The sequence below is a fragment of the Homarus americanus genome, unplaced genomic scaffold, assembly GCF_018991925.1.
Source record: "Homarus americanus isolate GMGI-L3 unplaced genomic scaffold, GMGI_Hamer_2.0 scaffold32929, whole genome shotgun sequence".
In the NCBI taxonomy this organism is placed as follows: domain Eukaryota; kingdom Metazoa; phylum Arthropoda; class Malacostraca; order Decapoda; family Nephropidae; genus Homarus; species Homarus americanus.
Genome location: NW_024737097.1, coordinates 9,437,297 through 9,460,220, shown reverse-complemented (window position 1 = coordinate 9,460,220; position 22,924 = coordinate 9,437,297). Strand labels below are relative to the sequence as shown.

The window sequence follows — 22,924 nt, the reverse complement described above, 5'->3', positions numbered from 1 at the left end:
CCTAGGACCACCTAGGCGTGAATTTGTTTAAGGTGTAGTTTTTATTTTTTTAGTGTCACAAATTTATTGACAAAGCTTGGAGTACAGTTTGCCTATTGTGAGTAATTCAGTCAGGTCTTGGCACTGAGGGGGGGATCACTTCTCACTGCCACGCAGGACAGAGGTTCATACACAAAGGAATAGATCTTATTCATTAACAGTATATATATAGGTCAGATTCATTTGGGTAGAAGCTGTCGCCAACACAACAACCACACCCTAGGTTAACGAGTTGCATGACCTAGTGTCAAGGAATAGTCCGAGAAGACCGGACAATTCGCGAACTGCACTAGCTAACCATTACCCCAGAACACGATCCGCAAATCGATTAACATCCAGGTTCCCAATTACTGCTGGGTAGACAGAGACAAATGGCGCAAAGAAACTTGCCCATGGTTTCACCCTGTCCGGGGATCGAACCCGGGTCCGCTCGCTTGCGATGCGAGGTTGCTGACCATTGCATCACATGTTGCCTGCTGACCATTACATACCTACATACATACGTAGATACATACATACATACATACATACATACATACATACATCATATGCGAGTCCATCTGAGAGAGAGAGAGAGAGAGAGACTCACTAACCCGAAGTTAACTGATAGGTCTGTGAACTAGGTTAGAGGCGTCATATTACAAGTATTTTAAGAATATATTATTTTTCCCAATAATGTCTTTTATAAACTGTATATTTTACAGTAACATTTTTTACAGCACAATATTATATTTTACATATTTTTTTAATATATTTTATATAAAAAAATCCAGTATATTCTTCTTAAACTGCATCGTTTGTTTCCGTTGACACGGAAGATAGTTAACGAAATCAACTGACCTTTAGTGAAGATTAACGAAGATTGGGAGAATTAACCCTTAAAAGTGAATTACTACAATTACCATCACCACTACCACCACACTACTAATATCAATACCACGAACACCCACCCCTACCAGCACAAATACTGCCACAACCACTACCACCACTACTAGCATCACCTCAATCACTGGTCTTTATCCTCGCGTGCCTAGCTCAGTCATGGTCCCCAACACACACACACACACACAGTCACTCGTAATCAAGTATGACAATCATCCGGCTATGATACAATGATATGAGTTATTAAGGATGTCACCTTCGTTGGTGAGCTCTGAGGTGACTCGAGAGGCCGATACAATACCGGCAAGGGCGTCCATAGATGTTACGTGTGGAGGCTATCTAGTGCGGGAGGGGCGGCAGCAAACACACACACACACACACACACACACACACACACACACACACACACACACACACACACACACACAGGTTGGGTGTTTGTGTTTACTGGGTTCAGCAGGGAGCGTCCTGGAGGCTTAAGACTTTGTTAAGCTGGCCTGTGGGTGGGTTTATACTGACAGAGAGGTTTAGGTATGGGGGGGGGATAAGTTTGAATATGTGTGTTGGGTAAGGTAGGCTGGATGTGTATGTGTGTGTGTGTGCAGCCACACACAGGGTGGTGAAAAGCGTCAATGTGCAAACACTGCTTGTTCCCTCTCGCTTGCAGCTGCCGCTGCTGACTAGCCCTCGTGGCAAACAGGGAAGCAACTTGCATAAGTCTTCCCTGTCAGTACACAGCCTCCTCACCATCAACACTCCTGCTGTGCCTCCTCGTGGCAACACACGGTAACTGGGTGCCTCGTGGGCCCAGGTTAGATGAGCAGGGGATCTGGGAGTAGTAGTGGGCCCCAGAGGGAAGGTGCATAGGCCCACTGGCATGTGGACACGTCCTGGCGCCAACCAACCACCGCCCCATTGTCTTGCGGATTAATCTTGGCAAGTATAAGGCTACGGGATTAACCCTGGACGAAAAATCTGCGGTGAAGCATCAGGCAAACATGCTTACAGAGCTCCAACAAGACCCCAACGGCAGTGTATGCGGAAGAGGTGACCACCTTGGAAACCCAATGACTACAACAGCGGACAAAGGCAATGCCTGATGGACAGGCTACTAAGGCGAAACCAAACAAACTGGACCATCGGCACTCCAATGCAACTCTCCCTCTCCCCAGTCATTGCAACACTTGCACCACTGGATCAGGAAAAGGGAAAGCAAAGATGTGTGGTTGCAGCCTGAGCTCCTACCTCACTACATAAATCACTTCACACGCAGCCATCATCCAGTTCATCATACCTCTCATCATCATTAAAACCCCCATATCCCCAAAAGCCCTATGGCGACGGACGAGTGGGGACGAGGACGAGCAGAGATAGCTGCTGGGAGTCTCTAGTCACAACTCTGCACATGGGCGGCACAGATAAGATGGTCGTTTATGCACTAGGATTTAGGCAGCAGTGCAATCCGGTCCTGTCTGTGCGACTGAGCAGCCCTTTCGGGAACCATTCTGCTCACCCCACATGGGGAGGGGCTAGAAAGGGTGCCCAAAACATAGCCTACCTAAAAACCGAACCTGACTGGGCAACCCCACCCAGTAAGGTCATCCTTATGCGGTCGAAAACACAACCAAAATCCCAGATCCAAACAAAAACAAACCATACAACCACTTATGGTCGTTGTATGGAATGTCAGAGACCCCTTCTGGATACTGGCACAAATGCGCATCCGGAAAGATGAACTGCCCTTGTGGCCAAAGAGCTGGCGAGGTATAACATCGACATAGCAGCCATCAGTGAATCCCGGCTCCAAGATGAGGGCCAACTCACAGAATGTGGGTCTGGCTACACCTTCTTCCAGAAGGGTAAACCTGCTGGAAAATCGCATTTATGGAGTTGGCTTTGCCATCCGCCAACGCATCCTAAACAGGCTAACTGAAATGCCTATTGGGATCACGAAGCACGTGAGGACGCTCTGAGTCTCACTGAATCACTCACGTCATGCATTCTTCATCAGTGCATACGGCCCAACACTGGATGCAGAGGATGATATTAAGGAGGCCTTTTACACTGACCTCGAAAGAGTGCTAACCTCTATCCCCAGAGAAGACAAGGTTGTGCTTCTTGAGCTTCAGTGCTAGAGTTGGCAGAGATGCTAACATTTGGCAGGGAACCATAGGGAGAAATGGACTAGGTAAGTGTAATCCCAACGGCCTGCTCCTACTCAGCAAGTGTGCTGCACGCAACCTCACTATCACCAATACCTTGTTTAGGCAGGCCGACAAGTTCAAGTGTTCGTGGCAACACCCACGAGCCAAACACTGGCATCTCATTGACTACATCATTGTCAGAGAAAGAGATCATCGAGATGTCCTCATCACCCGTGTCATACGTGACTCAGACCACTGTGACACTGATCATCAGCTTGTCAGATTCAAGCTCTCACTTCACGTCACCTCCAAATGGCGAAGCCAAGAAGCCTCCAGAAGAGGTTTTAATACACCTACTGTTGTGCCCTCTTTGTTTACAAATCTATCAATCACTTGCTTGACAATAATTATTTACAGTTCTGGAATAATCAGAGATACAACTTAAGGCAACCAGAGCTACTAAGACCACCCCCCCATGCGCTCCTCTCAGTCCGAGACCTCCATAAAATATCACGGTGTGAAGGTGTGGAACTTGCCCCCACCCATCCGAGCAAAGACTATGCCCCCTTCCTTTAAATCATCTCTTAAAAAATATCAATTGTCTAAATATTAATATTTCTTGTAATACCTTCTATATTTACAGTACCTGATTTTATTGTACCATCAAAACCGTTTTATCGGAAATTATCATGTAAATGATAAGAAATTACCATTGCAATAAACACATTTATCAACTAGACATAATCCTGACAGCTCTGTCCTCTTGTTCAACCTTAATACTGTACAACTTATGTTGTACTGCTTCCCATATATACTTATGTTTTTCAATTCCACTGTAATTTATGTACATACTGTACTTATAATATAAATGAAAAAATAAACTAAAAAAATATATATAATAAATAAATAAAATAAATAAATATTGAAATGATAACCGTGGTAACATTATGAGATGTTCTTATTATCACCATGCTATTGTACTATTCCAGATGAAACATGTTACATAATACTTCCTAGAGATAAATGTACAGTATATATCAGGTGCCTAGAAGGAGAGCTCAGGTTCTCAACTGGCTCAGCCATGTTAATATTCTTATTATTATCCACTCTGTATCTGTGTTTTTCTGGCTAAATAAACTGTTTCAATTTAATTCACCACTCCTCCTCACCTCTACCACCACTCCTCCTCATCTCTACCACCACCCCTCCTACTCTACCACCATCTCTACCACACCCTCCCCTACACCACCACTCCTCCCTCCCACACCTCCTCCCACCTCTACCACCTCCTCCTCCCTACCACCACCACCTCACCTCTACCACCACCCTCTTCACCTCTACCACCACTCCTCCTCATCTCAACCACCACCCACCTCCCTCCACCTCTACCACCACTCCTCCTCCCCTCCACCACCACTCCTCCTCACCTCTCCACCACCTCATCACCTCTACCACCTCCTCCCCTCTACCACCCACCACTCCTCCTCTACCACCACCCCTCTCCCTCCACCCACCACCCTCCTCCCTCTACCCACCACCACTCCCTCACCTCCCACCCTCCTCCCCACCTCTACACCACCACCTCCTCCCTCTACCACTCCTCCTCATCTCTACCACCCCCTCCTCCCACCTCTCCCACCCACCCTCCCTCCTCCCCTCTACCCACCCTCCCTCCCTCCACCTCTACCACCCTCCTCCTCACCTCTACCACCACTCCCTAACCTACCACTCTCCCCTCTACCACTCCTCTCACCTCCTACCACCACTCCTCTCACCCCTCACTCCTCCTCCTCACTACCCCTCCTCACCTCACCACCCCCTCCTCATCCCCCACCCTCCTCCACACCTCACCACCACCCTCCTCCTCTACCTCCTCCTCCCCCACACCTCCTCACCTCTACAAATCCTCCCTCCTCTCTACCACCTCCTCACCTCTACCACCCTCCTCCACCTCACCACCACTCCTCACCTCCCCTCATCACCCTCCTCCCTCCTCTATCACCACCACTCCCTCACCTCCACCCTCCTCCTCCTCTACCACCTCCTCACCTCTATCACCACCACTCCTCACCTCTCAACCCCTCCTACCTCCTCACACCTCTCCACCTCTACCACCTCCCACCTCTACCCACCACCCTCCCTCCCCTCTACCACCTCCACTCCCCACCTCTCCCACCCTCCTCCTCACCTCACCCACCCCCTCCTCCCTCTACACCACTCCTCCCCCTCTTACCCACCCTCCCTCTCTACCTCCTCCCCTCCACCCCCTCCACCTCTACCCCCTCCCTCCCCTCCTCCCCCTCCTCCCTCTACCACCACCTCCCCTCCCACCTCTACCACCCCCCTCCTCACCTCTACCACCCCTCCCCTCACCTCTACCACCTCCTCACCCCTCTACCCACCCTCCCCTCCTCACCTCACCCCACCCTCCTACCTACCCTCCCTCCCCTCCTCCCACCTCCTACCCCCTCCTCCCCTCTCCCCACCACTCCTCCTCACCCCTCTACCCCACCACTCCTCACCCCTCACCCACCTCCTCACCTCTACCACCACCCCTCCTCACCTCTACCACCACTCCTCACCTCCCACCTCCTCCTCACCTCTACCACCACCTCCCTCACCCCACCACCACCCCTCCCTCACCCCTCTACCACTCCTCCTCCCCTCCCCACCCTCCCTCCCCTCTACCCACCCTCCTCACCTCCCACCACCCCTCCCCTCCCTCACCTCTACCACCACCCCTCCTCACCTCTACCACCCTCTCCCTCCACCTCTACCACCACCCTCCTCCCCCTCTACCACCACCACTCCTCCCACCTCTACCCACCCCTCCTCCTCACCTCTACCCACCTCCTCCTCACCTCTACCACCACCCTCCTCACCTCTACCACCACTCCTCCTCACCTCTACCCACCACCTCCTCCTCACCTCTACCACCACCCTCCTCACCTCTACCACCCTCTCCTCACCTCTACCCACCACTCCTCCTCACCCCTATCACCACCCTCCTCACCTCTACCACCACTCCTCCCTCCCCTCACCACCACTCTCCACCTCTACCACCACTCCTCCTCCCCACCTCTACCACCTCCTCTCACCTCTACCCTCCTCCACCTCTACCACCCTCCTCCTCACCTCTACCACCACTCCTCTCACCTCTACCACCACCCCTCTCCCTCCTCCTCCTCACCTCTACCACTCCTCCTCATCTCTACCCACCCTCCTCCTCCCACCTCTACCACCACCCTCCTCACCTCTACCACCCTCCTCTTCACCTCTACCCACCCTCCTCCCCTCACCTCCCACCACCACTCCTCCTCACCTCTACCACCACCTCCCTCACCTCCTACCACCACCCTCCTCCCCCTCACTACTCCTCCCACCTCTACCACCACCCCCTCCTCCTCTAACACCACTCCTCACCCCCTCTACCCACCACTCTCAATCCTCACAACACAACAATACTCTTCTTATTCTTCCTTTAACACACACACACACACACACACACACACACACACACACACACACACACACACAGCTACATCCTTGACCACCGAAGGGTCAAGACGTACCTGGCACTCTCAGGCAGCCAGGTCAACTGTAGTTGGTTATACCAACTCCCTCCTGAACCCTCCTCCCCACCGGAATATCAACATGTTCTCGCCAGAATTACTATTTCATTTAAGAAAGGGAAACCAGTGTTAAATAGAGGTGAACGGTGGTGAACAGTGCTTAAGTCAGTGAGAAAAACTCAACAGTAACAGTGGTACCCAAGTTGACCTTCACACAGTGAGGTCCCAGGTACCCAGTGATAACGGCATGAGACCCAAAAACCAGTGATGTGTTAATCTGTCCTACGATAGAAGGCCTGGAACCACACTCATCATATAACACCATCTGTGAGGGTTCACGTGAGGCCCTCATAACACCATGTGAAGGAGTTACTACCACGTGAGGGCCCCTCATAACACCATCTGTGGGGAATTACTACCACGTGAGGCCCTCATAACACCATCTGTGAGGTACTACACCACGTGAGGCCCTCATAACACCATCTGTGAGAGTACTACCGTGAGGCCTCTTAACACCATCTGTGAGAATTACACCACGTGAGCCCCTCACACCATCTGTGAGGAACTACTACACCACGTGAGTCCCTCTAACACCATCTGGAAGGGAGTTACTACACTACGTTTTTGCTTGTTCACACCTACAATAATCTGTTTGTTCACTGTATGTTCCTTTACCTTTCTCTAACGAAGGCTTTTGTTAAACCACCAATGTATGTAATAAGTCATTTATGTCCAATGTATATTTTCAGCCTTCGGGCTGCAGAACTTTTTCAATAAACCGTCAATTATTATTATTATTATTAAACAACAATACACCCAAATTCTTTTCACGTAAAAAAAATAACTCCTGCTGCCACGTGTTTGAGTTGTAATGTCAATATTTTAATTATCTATGTCATTTATATCAGTCTAGCAGTCTACTCGTCTACCACCAAACCATTGTTGTGACGGTGAGTTCCTCAGCTGAACAGGTGTTATCAAGCTTACCTGAAATAGAGAGAGCTGGTTATTTTTTTTAAGAGGATAATAATAAATAATAATATATAATAATAATAATAATAATAATAATATTTATATTAATAATAATAATAATAATAATATTAATAATAATAATAATAAATAATAATAATAATATTAATAATAATAATACAATAATAATAATAATATGTAATAATAAGTAAATATGTGTGTTAGTATGTGTATGTGTTAAAATGTGTGTTGTATTTTTTTAAATATGTATGTTAATAATAATAATAATATGTAATAATAATAATATTTATGCAATAATATATATATGAAAGAGCCATAGTTAACTAAATCATGACAATTTTGAGGGGTAAGGCACGTGTGTAGGGATACAGTAGGTGGACACGAACCTGTAATTTGAGGGTGAGTGCGTGCGTGTCGTGTGGGAGTTACGTGACGCTGGTGACAACAGAGAGAATGTTACCCTTGTCACCACGTTGTGTAACCGTGACTCAGGCGATGTAACTATAATATTCTTGATATCCAATTAAATTTACCTAAAGGGATCATATCAATCGTTTAGAGCTGCAGAGAGAGACCAGTCACAAGATATACCGAGTCATAATCTGCGACAGCATACAGTGCAGGCAATAATCGGCGGGAGGAAGGGTAACCAGCGACTTTCAGAGCTAATAATAGTAGTAGCATTAGTATCACAGACGACATTGCTCTGAGTCTGAGGTACAGTAGGCCAGTGGAAGGCATGCCCGCCCAGTGCGTGTACGGAACACCCAACGACATCAACAACGCCATGCTGTACAAGACAAGAGGTTTCATATGAAGGGCACGATGAAGTAAGGGACCTCACATCAAATTTGCGGTATGCCACGACGTCAATTGTGGAACCGACCCTCCTCCCATTGGACAATGAGCGCTGCCAACACAACAAACGAAACCCATGTGGATGTCAATGCTTGAGGATTCTGGGCGTGGTGACAGTGAGTCTTCTTTGACATCAGAATCTTTGATCCTCTGGCTGCATGTCACCAAGACCTGTCTCTCGAGGCTGCAGACAGGAGGAATGAGAATGACAAGAATAGAGCGGGATGGGACCTAGTGCAAGGTACTTCTATGCCAGACTGGCCGAGGTATTATCAGAACAGAAGCAGGAGCTCAGAGATTACGTTGCTATGCCTGGAACAGGATCATTGGTCCTTAAACCCAAGTCAGACATAGACTCGAAAGCAACAGTCACAGAATGCCCCACCGATCTGCGGCTTAACTAACTCAGTTAGGGTGAATACTTTTGTATTAAGATAATTGGATAATAAAATGGTGTGGAAGGTAAGGCCATAAAGGAGAAGTTGAAGGACTTTTAAAAAAAGAGCAAAGGGCAGTCTTGACTCTTAGCACCCTTGTCATGACAAAAGCTGTGCATCCACACACACACACACACACACACACACACACACACACACACACACACACACGCTTCCAGGGGGCTGTCTCCACCTTTCAGTCACTCACCTGTGGCGTTCCCCAAGGCACCAAGAAGGGACCACTATGCTCCCTTATGCTTATCAATGATTCCCTAAGAGAAACCCCTGCTTGCTGGAAATATGTCGACGACTCCACCATTGGGATCAGTGTTAACAATTCTACTCCCAACTATACCGCCCTTCAGGATTTATTGAACAATCTCCAAAACTGGGCCACCAACAACCACGTCCCCATCAACCATACCAAGACCATGGTTATGCACATCAACCTCTCCTCCGACGTTCTCCACCCTTCCATTACTTTGAGCCCCAACTCCAGGTTGTAGATTCCACTAAGCCCTCAGCGCCACCGCAAACAAACTAAATTGGAAACCACACGTCAGTGAAGTTGTCAAATCCTCATTTCCATCTACACCTCCTCCGCCGACTCTAAGTCCCTCAGGTTCCTGCGCCCGAGCTCCTCAGTGTTTTCTCAACATTCATACTTCTCAAGCTCACCTATGCCTCCCATACCTGGTATTCCTCCCTAAATGCCACACAAGGAAAACCCCTAGAAAAAGTGCATAAGAGAGCATGAAAGATTATTCTTTCTCCTTCCTACTCCACATATCAAGAAGCGCTCAACACACTGGCCTCTCGGATCTCACTGACCATCACCACAACCTCATCTGCAAATTTGGCGAGAAGCTTCTGCACCATCCTCGACACGGCTCCTGCTACCACCCGAGATCCCTCGTCCGAGAATTGCTGTTCGACACCACACTGCATCCAGCCCATACGAGCACGAACTGATAACTTGTAATCAACCAGTGTATTCACTCCCAGTCAATCATACTTTTTGCCCAGTCAATATGTTGAAATGCTCTGTAGTTTGAGCTTTTCCCCACCTAGTTATTATTTATCATATTTGTATCACTTATGTTACTTGTATATTATTTGTAAATCAAGAGACCCATTCCCCAATTATGTAACTGTATATTTTCAGCCTTCCGGCTGCTATGCTCTTTCAATAAACCGTTAATTATTATTATTATTATTATTATTATTATTATTATTATTATTATTTATTATAAACACATATCTACAATATATCTTAGGTCCAAATACACATGGGAACAGGGTACTTACTATGTATTTTTCTGACTTACGTTATATGTACATGTAATTACTAAAGGAAATATTAGTACTTAATCTCTACAGGAAAAACCAATAAGGGAAAATAAAAATAAAAATAAGCAAGAAAAAGCAACAAATTAAATTCAATAAAGATTATAATTAATAAAAACAATAAAGATGATAATAAATAAAGACAAACAAAGGATAATAAGAATAACAACAATAAAAACTATATATATATATATATATATATATATATATATATATATATATATATATATATATATATATATATATATAAAATCACACAGGGAAAACAACGGAGCACCTTAGCTTTCGTCTATATTCAAGACATCTTCAGAGGCAACTGGTGCTCCGTTGTTTCCCCTTTCCCGTGTGATTTTATCAAGATTTATCTTATCCACGTTTTCATTGTGGATTTACATAAATATATATATATATATATATATATATATATATATATATATATATATATATATATATATATATATATATATATATATGCAAATAAATCACTGTAGGTGCGTGATCTAGGTATCTGTACTAGGGATCTGTACTCACCCCGAAGATGTGAATTACACAGCTTGGGAACTTCGTGTTTTCTTCTTTCCTTGTGGTTATCAGCATATATATATATATATATATATATATATATATATATATATATATATATATATATATATATATATTTGATTGATTTATTTTTTTTATTAAAAATGAGAGTGCTAATACTGTAAAATAATGGATGAGTATAATGTGTGTGTGTGTGTGTGTGTGTGGTGTGGTGTGTGGTTGTGGTGTGTGGGTGTGGTGGTGTGTGTGTGTGAGCAATAAAATAATAATAATAATAAAGTAAATTAATAAAAGAGAGAATGAACTGAAAAATTTGTGATATTTGTTCTCCATATTATCTAGGCTTAGTCACTATTCTCCGACCACTTTCTGGTCACTTTCTTTGACACTTCCTCCGATACTTGGTATTTTTCACCCTCACTTTCTTTGACACTTTCTCCGATACTTGTTCATTTTTCGCCGTTACTTTCTTGGTCATTTTCTTTGATATATCCTTGGTAATTTTCCCTGATACTTGGTCACTTTCACCAACACTTTCTTGGTCAATTCTCAGACACTTTCTTCAAAACTTCTTTGCTAATTTTCTTAGACATTTTCTTGGTCCCTTCCTCGGTTACTTTCTCCCACATCTCGACCACTTTCTCTTCCTCCGTCAATCCTTGGTCTTTTTTTTTATAATTTCCAACGTCTTTTTCTTAATTTTCGTTACTTTCTAAGGCATTTTCTTGAACATTTTTACCGACATTTTTCTTACTCATGTCCCAATATTTTCTAATCACTTTACTTGACCTTTCTTCATTACTTCAATCGAAATAATCTTGATCACTTTCACTGTTACTTGCACTGAAACTTTCTCGGTCAATTTGATTGTTATTTCCGGTGAAAGTTTATGGTCACTTTAAAAAAAGAGGAATAATTCATACGCATTTATTTTGAAGCTTCAAAGAGAGAGAGAGAGAGAAAAGAATGTGTGTGCCCAGATGGTCGGAAATTCCGCCTCCTCGACACACCACAGAGGGTAGGTTCAGAGCCCAGGTGTTGGAAGACGGGCATGACCTATCTGAAGGACCTATGGGAGAAAACGACACAAGTCACAGTGTGTGTGTGTGTGTGTGTGTGTGTGTGATGGGGAGAAAAAACAATTAGTGTGCATTCTTTATATACTGTATACATACATACGAGAATGTACACAAATACATAGTCGCAACAAGACTTACATACGGAAATAGCTCAACTGGGTTACTTACGTGCTGAGATTACAGGTACAAAGAAGAATACGCCCCCACCCTCCACACACTCTTAAAGCACATGGCGGCTCAGTTCCCCAGGCCCGTGGCACTGAACGTACCCAGAGGACCCGCCCACCTACTCACCCACCCACGGTACATCTCACTCAAACCAGGTCATGATCCACAGGGACGCCCCGAACCAGGTCATTACCCGTTGGTACGCTCGGACCAGCTCATGACCCGCTGGTACGCCCTGGACCAGGATCATTACCCGTTGGTGCCCGGACCAGGTCATGACTCTCTGGTGCACCCCGGACCAGGTCACCAAAGAGGAAGGGGGGGTTCTTCCTGCGGACAGGTTACAAAATGATGACATACATACATACATACATACATACATACATACATACATACATACATACCTGGTTCGTACCTGGAGATGATTCTAGGGGTTTGTCTGCCTGTACCTCACGGGCTTCGTCTTATAGTGAGTTAAGAAGTGGTACAGAGGATGAGGAGGAAGGTGCCGATAACAAGCTTCGACGGGTGATGGTGGTAGTGGAGGGATGATGGTGGTAGTGGAGGGTGATGGTGGTAGTGGAGGTGATGGTGGTAGTGGAGGGTGATGGTGGTAGTGGAGGGTGATGGTGGTAGTGGAGGTGATGGTGGTAGTGGAGGGTGATGGTGGTAGTGGAGGTGATGGTGGTAGTGGAGGATGATGGTGGTAGTGGAGGTGATGATGGTAGTGGAGGGTGATGGTGGTGGTGGTGGAGGGATGATGGTGGTAGTGGAGGGATGATGGTGGTAGTGGAGGATGATGGTGGTAGTGGAGGGTGATGGTGGTAGTGGAGGGTGATGGTGGTGAGTGGAGGGTGATGGTGGTAGTGGAGGTGATGGTGGTAGTGGAGGGTGATGGTGGTAGTGGAGGGGTGATGGTGGTAGTGGAGGTGATGGTGGTAGTGGAGGTGATGGTGGTGGTGGAGGGTGATGGTGGTAGTGGAGGGTGATGGTGGTAGTGGAGGGTGTTGGTGGTAGTGGAGGGTGATGGTGGTAGTGGAGGGTGGTGGTAGTGGAGAGGGTGATGGTGGTAGTGGAGGGGTGATGGTGGTAGTGGAGGGGTGATGGTGGTAGTGGAGGGTGATGGTGGTGAGGTGGAGTGGAGGATGATGGTGGTAGTGGAGGGTGATGGTGGTAGTGGGAGGTGATGGTGGTAGTGGAGGATGGTGGTAGTGGAGGGTGATGGTGGTAGTGGAGGGGGTGATGGTGGTAGTGGAGGGGTGATGGTGGTAGTGGAGGGTGATGGTGGTAGTGGAGGGTGATGGTGGTAGTGGAGGTGATGGTGGTAGTGGAGGGTGATGGTGGTAGTGGAGGGTGATGGTGGTAGTGGAGGGTGATGGTGGTAGTGGAGGGTGATGGTGGTAGTGGAGGGATGATGGTGGTAGTGGAGGGTGATGGTGGTAGTGGAGGGGTGATGGTGGAGGTGGAGGAGTGATGGTGGTAGTGGAGGGTGATGGTGGTGGAGGGTGATGGTGGTAGTGGAGGGTGATGGTGGTAGTGGAGGGTGATGGTGGTAGTGGAGGGTGATGGTGGTAGTGGAGGTGATGGTGGTAGTGGAGGGGTGATGGTGGTAGTGGAGGTGATGGTGGTAGTGGAGGGATGATGTGGTGGTGGAGGGTGTGATGTGTGGTAGTGGAGGGATGATGGTGGTAGTGGAGGGTGATGGTGGTAGTGGAGGGATGGTGGTGGTAGTGGAGGGTGATGGTGGTAGTGGAGGTGATGGTGGTAGTGGAGGGTGATGGTGGTAGTGGAGGGGTGATGTGAGTTGTGGTAGTGGAGGGTGGTGGTGGTAGTGGAGGGGTGATGGTGAGTAGTGGAGGGTGATGGTGGTAGTGGAGGGTGATGGTGGTAGTGGAGGGGTGATGGTGGTAGGTGGAGGGATGATGGTGGTAGCGGAGGTGATGTGGTGGTAGTGGAGGGTGATGGTGGTAGTGGAGGTGATGGTGGTAGTGAGTGGTGGTATGGTGATAGTGGAGGTGATGGTGGTAGTGGAGGGATGATGTGGTGGTAGTGGAGGGGTGATGGTGGTAGTGGGGTGATGGTGGTAGTGGAGGGTGATGGTGGTAGTGGAGGGGTGATGGTGGTAGTGGAGGGTGATGGTGGTAGTGGGAGGTGATGGTGGTAGTGGAGGGTGATGGTGGTAGTGGAGGGTGATGGTGGTAGTGGAGGGGTGATGGTGGTAGTGGAGGGATGGTGGTAGTGGAGGGTGATGTGGTGAGGTGAGTGGAGGGAGTGTGGTGGTAGTGGAGGGTGATGGTGGTAGGAGGTGGAGGGTGATGGTGGTAGTGGAGGGTGATGGTGGTAGTGGAGGTGATGGTGGTAGTGGAGGGTGAGTGGTGGTAGTGGGAGGTGATGGTGGTGTGGAGGGGTGATGGTGGTAGTGGAGGGATGATGGTGGTAGTGGAGGGATGATGTGGTGGTAATGGAGGTGATGGTGGTAGTGGAGGTGATGGTGGTAGTGGAGGGTGATGGTGGTAGTGGAGGGTGATGGTGGTGATAGTGGAGGGGTGATGGTGGTAGTGGAGGGATGATGGTGGTAGTGGAGGTGATGGTGGTAATGGAGGGTGAGTGGTGGTGATGGAGGGTGATGGTGGTGAGTGGAGGTGTGGTGGTAGTGGAGATTGATGGTGGTGGAGGGTGATGGTGGTAGTGGAGGTGATGGTGGTAGTGGAGGGACAACTTCCACCTTTACTGCAACAGAAAGGAGTGAGGAGAAAAAGAGGAGAGAGAGAGCGGGGTAATAGGAACAAAGGAGAGAAACAAGAGAAAGTCGAAATAAACAGGAACTACGAAGACAATAAGAGAAGTAAAGGAATATTATCTCTCTCTCTTTTTCACTCCTCCGCCCCCTTCACTAGGGCAGCAGGACTTTAAAGAGGAACATCCACTATGTCGGGTCCTTCCTCTCCCTGACAACTGCTCTCTCTTTCTCTCTCATACCATCAATCGTTACCTGTTCCTACACACACACACACACACTCAATGTACTTCCATTCATCCTTTCCTCTACAGTTTCACATCCCACCCACCCATTATCCCACACCTTCTACCAAACCTGTATAACCTATCCCTTCTATTCCTCTCGCTCCTCTTCTATCTTTCTACCTGCGAACCTTTTCTCCCTCCCCTCCTTCCTCTTCTCCCTTCCCTTTCTCTCTCTTCCTGTGCACCTCTTCTCCTCTCCTCTTCTCCGTCTTCCTGTGCACCTCTTCTCTCCTTCCCGCTCAGCTGGCAACCTACGTTAGGCCTGACTCTACCTACTCGTATATTAACCATGCAAATGCTGTGTTTACATCCCATCAGCTGAGCAACCAGACCGGCATGTTTACATCCTGTCTGATGATCGACGAGACCAGTTTGTTTACATCCTGTCAGCTGATCGACCAGACCAGTTTGTTTACATCCTGTCTGATGATCGACCAGACCAGTTTGTTTACATCTTGTTAGCTGATCGACCAGACCAGCATGTTTACATCCTGTCTGACGATCGACCAGAACGACATGTTTACATCCAGTCACCTGATCGACCAGATCAGTGTTAACTTTCTGTCAGCTGATCGACCGGACCAATGTGTTACATATTTAATTGTTGTCTGGTATGTTTGTTAACCTCTGCAGTAGTCTCTCTCTCTCTCTCTCTCTCTCTCTCTCTCTCTCTCTCTCTCTCTCTCTCCGTGCACAAGTAGGCAGACTTAGGCACGTAGAAATTACACACACTGGGAGTAAGTGGTGGGTGGCGTGAAGGCGGCCGGGCGACACACACGCTCCGGCGTAGTTGGAGAGAAGGGATAATATTGGGAGGGTGGAGGAATGGAGGATGGGGAGGGAAGAGGGTAAATGAGAGGGTGAGGGAGGGGATAGGACAGAGTAGAAGAGAGAGAGGTGTATAGGAAGTGTTGGACTAGACGTGATGAGGGGAAAAGTTTGAAATGAGGGGGAAGTGTATAAGATTGGGGGATGCAGAGAATAAGGGGAGAGAGGAAGTGAGTGTAGAGAGAAGAGAGGAAGGGAGAGAGGTATATAGAGGAGCTAGTGAATTATTGTCCACTTCAGGATATACTGTATACGTATTTTTTTCACTCACACACACACACGGAAGGGCACTTCCTCTGGGTGTGATTAATGTATATATATAAATATATATATATATATATATATATATATATATATATATATATATATATATATATATATATATATATATATATATATATATATATATATATATATATATATATATATATATATATATATAGGTAATACCCCCTGTATATTTTTATTTCACATTTTTATTCCTGATTTTAGCTTTGTACGTAGGTCTCTCGTCATTTTTGTCGGTTTTAAATTGGAGTGCCTTTTCTTTAAATTTTATGGAAGGTAAATTTTCGTATAATGTTATGTTTTTATTGTATAACACCTGTATTTTTAAAACTTTTCAATTTTTTTTGTTTTCTAGGCTCGGGTGATGGAAAATTATTTTTCCGAAACGTTAGTGATTAAAGAAACCCAACTTAGTCAAGATGTTTCTGTTTTCCCTGGTTCTCCTCTTCATTATATATATATATATATATATACATATATATATATATATAATATATATATATGCAAGTAAATCATTGTAGTTGCGCGTGATCCAGGTATATGCTTGTGGTTATCAGCATATATATATATATATATATATATATATATATATATATATATATATATATATATATATATATATATATATATATATATATATATATATATATATATATATATATATATATATATATATATATATATATATATATATATATATCAGATTATTAATTAGTGCAATACAATTGGTAATCAAATTCTACTTCCATAATGTTGTACAACTTTGTCCTATTTCAGTGTGTCACGGGCTGGTGAAATTATGCCCATTATACTGATGAGAGAGAGAGAGAGAGAGGGGAGAGAGAGTCTGTTTAAATTTTAATATAATTTCACTATACTACCATCACATTGCACTACCACACACACCACCACACCGCCACTACTACACCACCACACCACCACACTACCACACACCACACTACCACACCGCCACACCACCACACCACCACAGTACCACACCACACACACATACACCACCACACACCACACCGCCACTACCACACCGCCACACCACCACACCACCACACCACACCACACACACACCACACCACCACAGTACTACACCACCCACCACCACACTATTACACCACCACACCACACCGCCCACACTACCACACACACTACTACCCACACCACACACACCACACACCACCACACCACCACACTACTACACCACCACACCACCACACTGTACACCACCACACACCACACTACCACACCACCACACCGCCACACTACACCACCACATCTGCCCACACCCTCACCACACCACCACATTACTACACAACCACACCACCACACTGACCCACACCACCACTACTACACCACCACAGTACTACACCACACACCACCACTATTACACCACCACACTACCACACCACCACACATACACACCACACACACCACCACACTACTACACCACCACATTACTACACCACCACACTACCACACCACCACACTACTACACCACACACACACACTACACACACACACCACCACATACTACACCACCACACTACACACCCACCCACACTACTACACCACCACACCACCACACCACTACACCACTACACCACCACACTACTACACCACACCACCACACTACTACACCACACACACCACTACACTACACCACACACTACTACACCACACCACACCACACCACCACACTACTACACACACCACACCACTACACCACCACACTACCACACCGCCACACTCCACACCATACACTACTACACCACCCTACTACACCACCACTACACACCACCACACTACTACACCACCACACTACTACCACCACCCACTACACCACCACACCACTACACCACCACACACTACACCCCCTCCAACACCACCACTACTACACCACACTACTACCACCACACTACTACACCACCACACTACTACCACACACTACACCGCCACACTACACCACCACACTACTACACCACCACACCACTACACACACTACTACACCACCACACCACTACACCGCCACACTACTACACCGCCACCCACTACTACACCACCACTACTACACCACCCTACCACAACACACACTACTACCACACCACCACACACCCCACACTACTACACCACCACACACACCACACACTACTACACCACACTACACCACCACACTACCACACCACCACACTACTACCACACACTACACCACACTACTACACCCACCACACTACCACACCACCACACTACTACACCCCACACTCTACACACCACTACTACACCACCACACTACTACACACCACACTACTACACCGCCACTACTACACCGCCACACACTACACCACACTACTACACCACCACACCACTACACCGCCACACTACTACACCGCCACACTACTACACCGCCACACTACTACGCCACACCACACACCACACTACTACACCACCACACTACTACACCACCACACTACTACACCACCACACTACTACACCACCACACACTACACCACACACCACACACTACTACACAACACTACTACACCGCCACACCACCACACGCCACACCACTACCCCACACCAACCGCCACACTACTACACACCACACCGCCACACCACTACACCACCACACTACTACACCACACTACTACACCGCCACACCACCCACACCACACCACTACACCACCACACACACACCACCACACCACTACACCACCACACCACCACACACCACACTACTACACACACTACTACACCGCCACACTACCACACCACCACACTACCCACACCACCACACTACTACACCGCCACACTACACCGCCACACTACCACACCGCCACACCACTACACCACCACACACTACTACACCACCACTACACCACCACACACACACTACTACCGCCACACTACCACACCACACACTACTACACCACCACACTACTACACCACACACTACACCACCACACTACACCACCACACTACTACACACCACCACACTACCACACCACCACACTACTACACCCGCCACACTACTACACCGCCACACTACCACACCACCACACACTACTACACACACACTACCACACCACCACACTACTACACCACCTCAACCACACCACTACACCACCACACCCACACCACCACACTACTGCTACCACACCACCCCACACTACTACACCGCCACACCACTACACCCACCACACCTACTACACCGCCACACCACCACACCACACCACTACACCGCCACACCACTACACCACCACTACTACACCACCACACCACCACCACCACACTACACACCACCACACCGCCAACCACTACACCACACACCGCCACACTACTACACACTACCCACTACACACCGCCACACTCACACCACCACACCACCACACACTACTACACACCACACTACTACACCACCACACTACCACACCACCACACTACACCACCACACTACTACACCGCCACACTACTACACCGCCACACCACACACCACCACACCACACACCACCACACCACTACACCGCCACACCACTACACAACCACACCGCCACACCACACCACACCACACACACACCACCACACCACATCCCCACACCACCACACCGCCACACCACCACACCCCACCACACTCCCACACCACCACACACACCACACCACCCACCACACACCGCCACACCACCACACCCCACACCACTACACTCCACCACACCACCACACCCACCACACCACCACACCACCACACCACCACACCACCACACCACTACACCACCACACCACACCACTACACCACCACACCACCACACCACCACACCACACACCATCACCACACCACCACAGCACCACACCACTACACCACCACACCACCACACCACCACACCACACCACACACCACACACACCGCCACACTACCACACCACCACACTACTACACCACCTCCACACACACCACTACACCACCACACCACACTACCACACCAGCACCACCACAGTACTACACCGCCACACAACCACACTACCACACCACACACCGCCACACCACACACCACCACACTACTACACCGCCACACTACCACACCACCACACACCACACACCACCTCCACACACACCACTACACCACCACACCACACCACCACACTACTGCACCACCACACCACTACACCGCCACACCACTACACCACCACACTACTACACCCACACACCACCACACCACACCACACCACTACACCCCACACCACCACACCGCCACACCACCACACACCACCACACCACCACACCACCACACCACCACACCCATCTACACCCCACACACCACCACACCCCACACCACCACACCACCCACACACCACACACCACCACACCACCACACCGCCACACCACACACCACACCACTAATCACCACACCACCACACACACCACACACGCCACACCACTGCACCACCACACCACACACCACCACCACACCACACCACCACAGCACCACACCACACCACCACACCACTACACCACCCACACACACCACCACAGCACCACACCACCACACACCACTGCACCACCACCACTACCAACCCACTACAGCACACACCACACCACCACACCACCACACCAATGCACCACCACCAAACCACACCACCACACCACATTCACACCACCACACCACACACCACCACCAACACCACACCACCACACTGACGCACCACCACCACACCACCACACCACCACACCACCACCAATAACACACCACCACTACTGCACCACCACCAATACCAATACCACCCAGACACACTGCACCACCACCACTACCACACCACCACACCACTGCACCACCCACCAATACACACCACCACACCACTGCAACCACACCACACACCACCACACTACTGCACCACCACCAATACCACACCACCACACTACTGCACCACCACAATACCACACCACCAACACCACTGCACCACCACCAAAACCACACCACCACACCACTGCACCACCACCATTACCACACCACCACACCACTGCACCACCACCAATACCACACCACCACAACTACTGCACCACCACCAATGTTCCACAATAAAAATTACTGCTCACCACCAATACCACACCACCACACCACTGCACTACCACCAATACCACACCACCACACCACTGCACCACCACCAATACCACACCACACACTACTGCACTGACCACCAATACCACACCTTCACACTACTGTCCACCACCAATACCACACCTCCACACTACTGCGCCACCACCACACACACCTCCACACTACTGCACCACCACACTGCTACATTACACACCAAGGTTCAAGCCCCGGAGATAAAGGGAACTTAGGCCTTGTGTAAAAGACTGCTGCTGAGGATTGTGAAGTGGCCTTGGGGGGGGAGTGAAACCCCATAGGCCTATGTTGAGTATCAGAAATGGGGAAGCTCTGGTTACTATATGTCCATCTACGGGTGAAGTTGGTTAGCACCACGGAGCTGGCACCAGTGGAACCCAGACCTGTGGTGGAACTGTGATCTCTGATATTCCTGTGGACCTTGGTTGACTCCAGAACCGTGGTGGATGTGTAACCTGTGGTGTACCTGTGAACCTGTTGTGACCTGTGACCTGTGGTAGACCTGTGACCTTGGTTGACCTGTGAACTGTGGGATGTGTGACCTGTGGTAGACCTGTGACCTGTGGTAGATTTTGACCTGTGTGTACCTTGACCTGTTGTGACCTGGGGGAGACTGTAATGAATATTGAATTCAAAGAGGATGTTTACTGACCAGAGAGAGAGAGAGAGAGAGAGGGGGGGTCAAAACAATAGGAGAGGCTGACTAAAGATTTCACTCACACGTACGGCAGCTCAGCTCGCCCAGAACAAGATAAAGAGTCTCAGCATCTTCGACTCCATTTTGTTCCTCTGCTTCGAAATTCCATTGGTTAATGACGCGTCTTGTCTCGCAATTTCAATGGCTGGGGCTACTCAGTGGTTCTTTTTTTGTTCATTGGCTGATAACATCTTTCTTCTTCATCATTGGCTGGACGCTAGAAACCCTTATCGACGATCATTAGTTGATAAGAACACCTCCGCGTTGATTGGCCGATGAGGTAAATGTTGTTGGCGTTTTTGACTATTAGTGCATATAGTACAGTGTAAACACCGCATATAACAACAATAACAATAACAACAAATGTAACAAATAAATAAACAACAACAACAACAAACAGCAATCAACAACAACAACAACAACAAACAACAACAATAATAATAATAATATAGGTAATAATAATAATAATAATAATAATAATAATAATAATAATAACAACAACATCAACAACATACAATAATAATAAATACTAATAATAATAATAATAATAATAATATAAATCACAGAAAATATAAGGATAAAAATAATCAAAACCTGGAGTCATGATGACTGGCGCTCCGACATCTAACATTTATGGCATAGTCCGGACAGTCATGACACTGGTCATTCATGAAAGCCTAGCACTCTGGCGACAGTCTAGCACTCACAACAGTATAGTAACTGGCGACAGTCTAGCACTCATGACAACGAAGACTTTTGACACAGTCCGTCACCGTGATATCTGAGCACTACGAAGGATAGTACCTCTATGACAGTCTGGCAATAACACTGTCTAGCACTCATGACAGCTCCAACACTATGACAGTCTATAGCAAGCAATACGTAACTGGAACGAAGCAA

General features: G+C 47.8%; 1 protein-coding gene across 1 annotated transcript in view; it reads right to left on the bottom strand.

Annotated features, from left to right (window-relative positions):
* LOC121873109 (dual specificity tyrosine-phosphorylation-regulated kinase 2-like) overlaps positions 1-11,290 on the bottom strand; it is a 47,818-nt gene extending 36,528 nt beyond the window's left edge. Inside the window, exon 1 of the mRNA XM_042376420.1 lies at positions 11,234-11,290. Within this exon, the coding sequence (XP_042232354.1) occupies positions 11,234-11,290 (57 nt within the window). The remainder of the gene's footprint in view (positions 1-11,233) is intronic.
* Between the last annotated feature and the right edge of the window lie 11,634 nt (positions 11,291-22,924).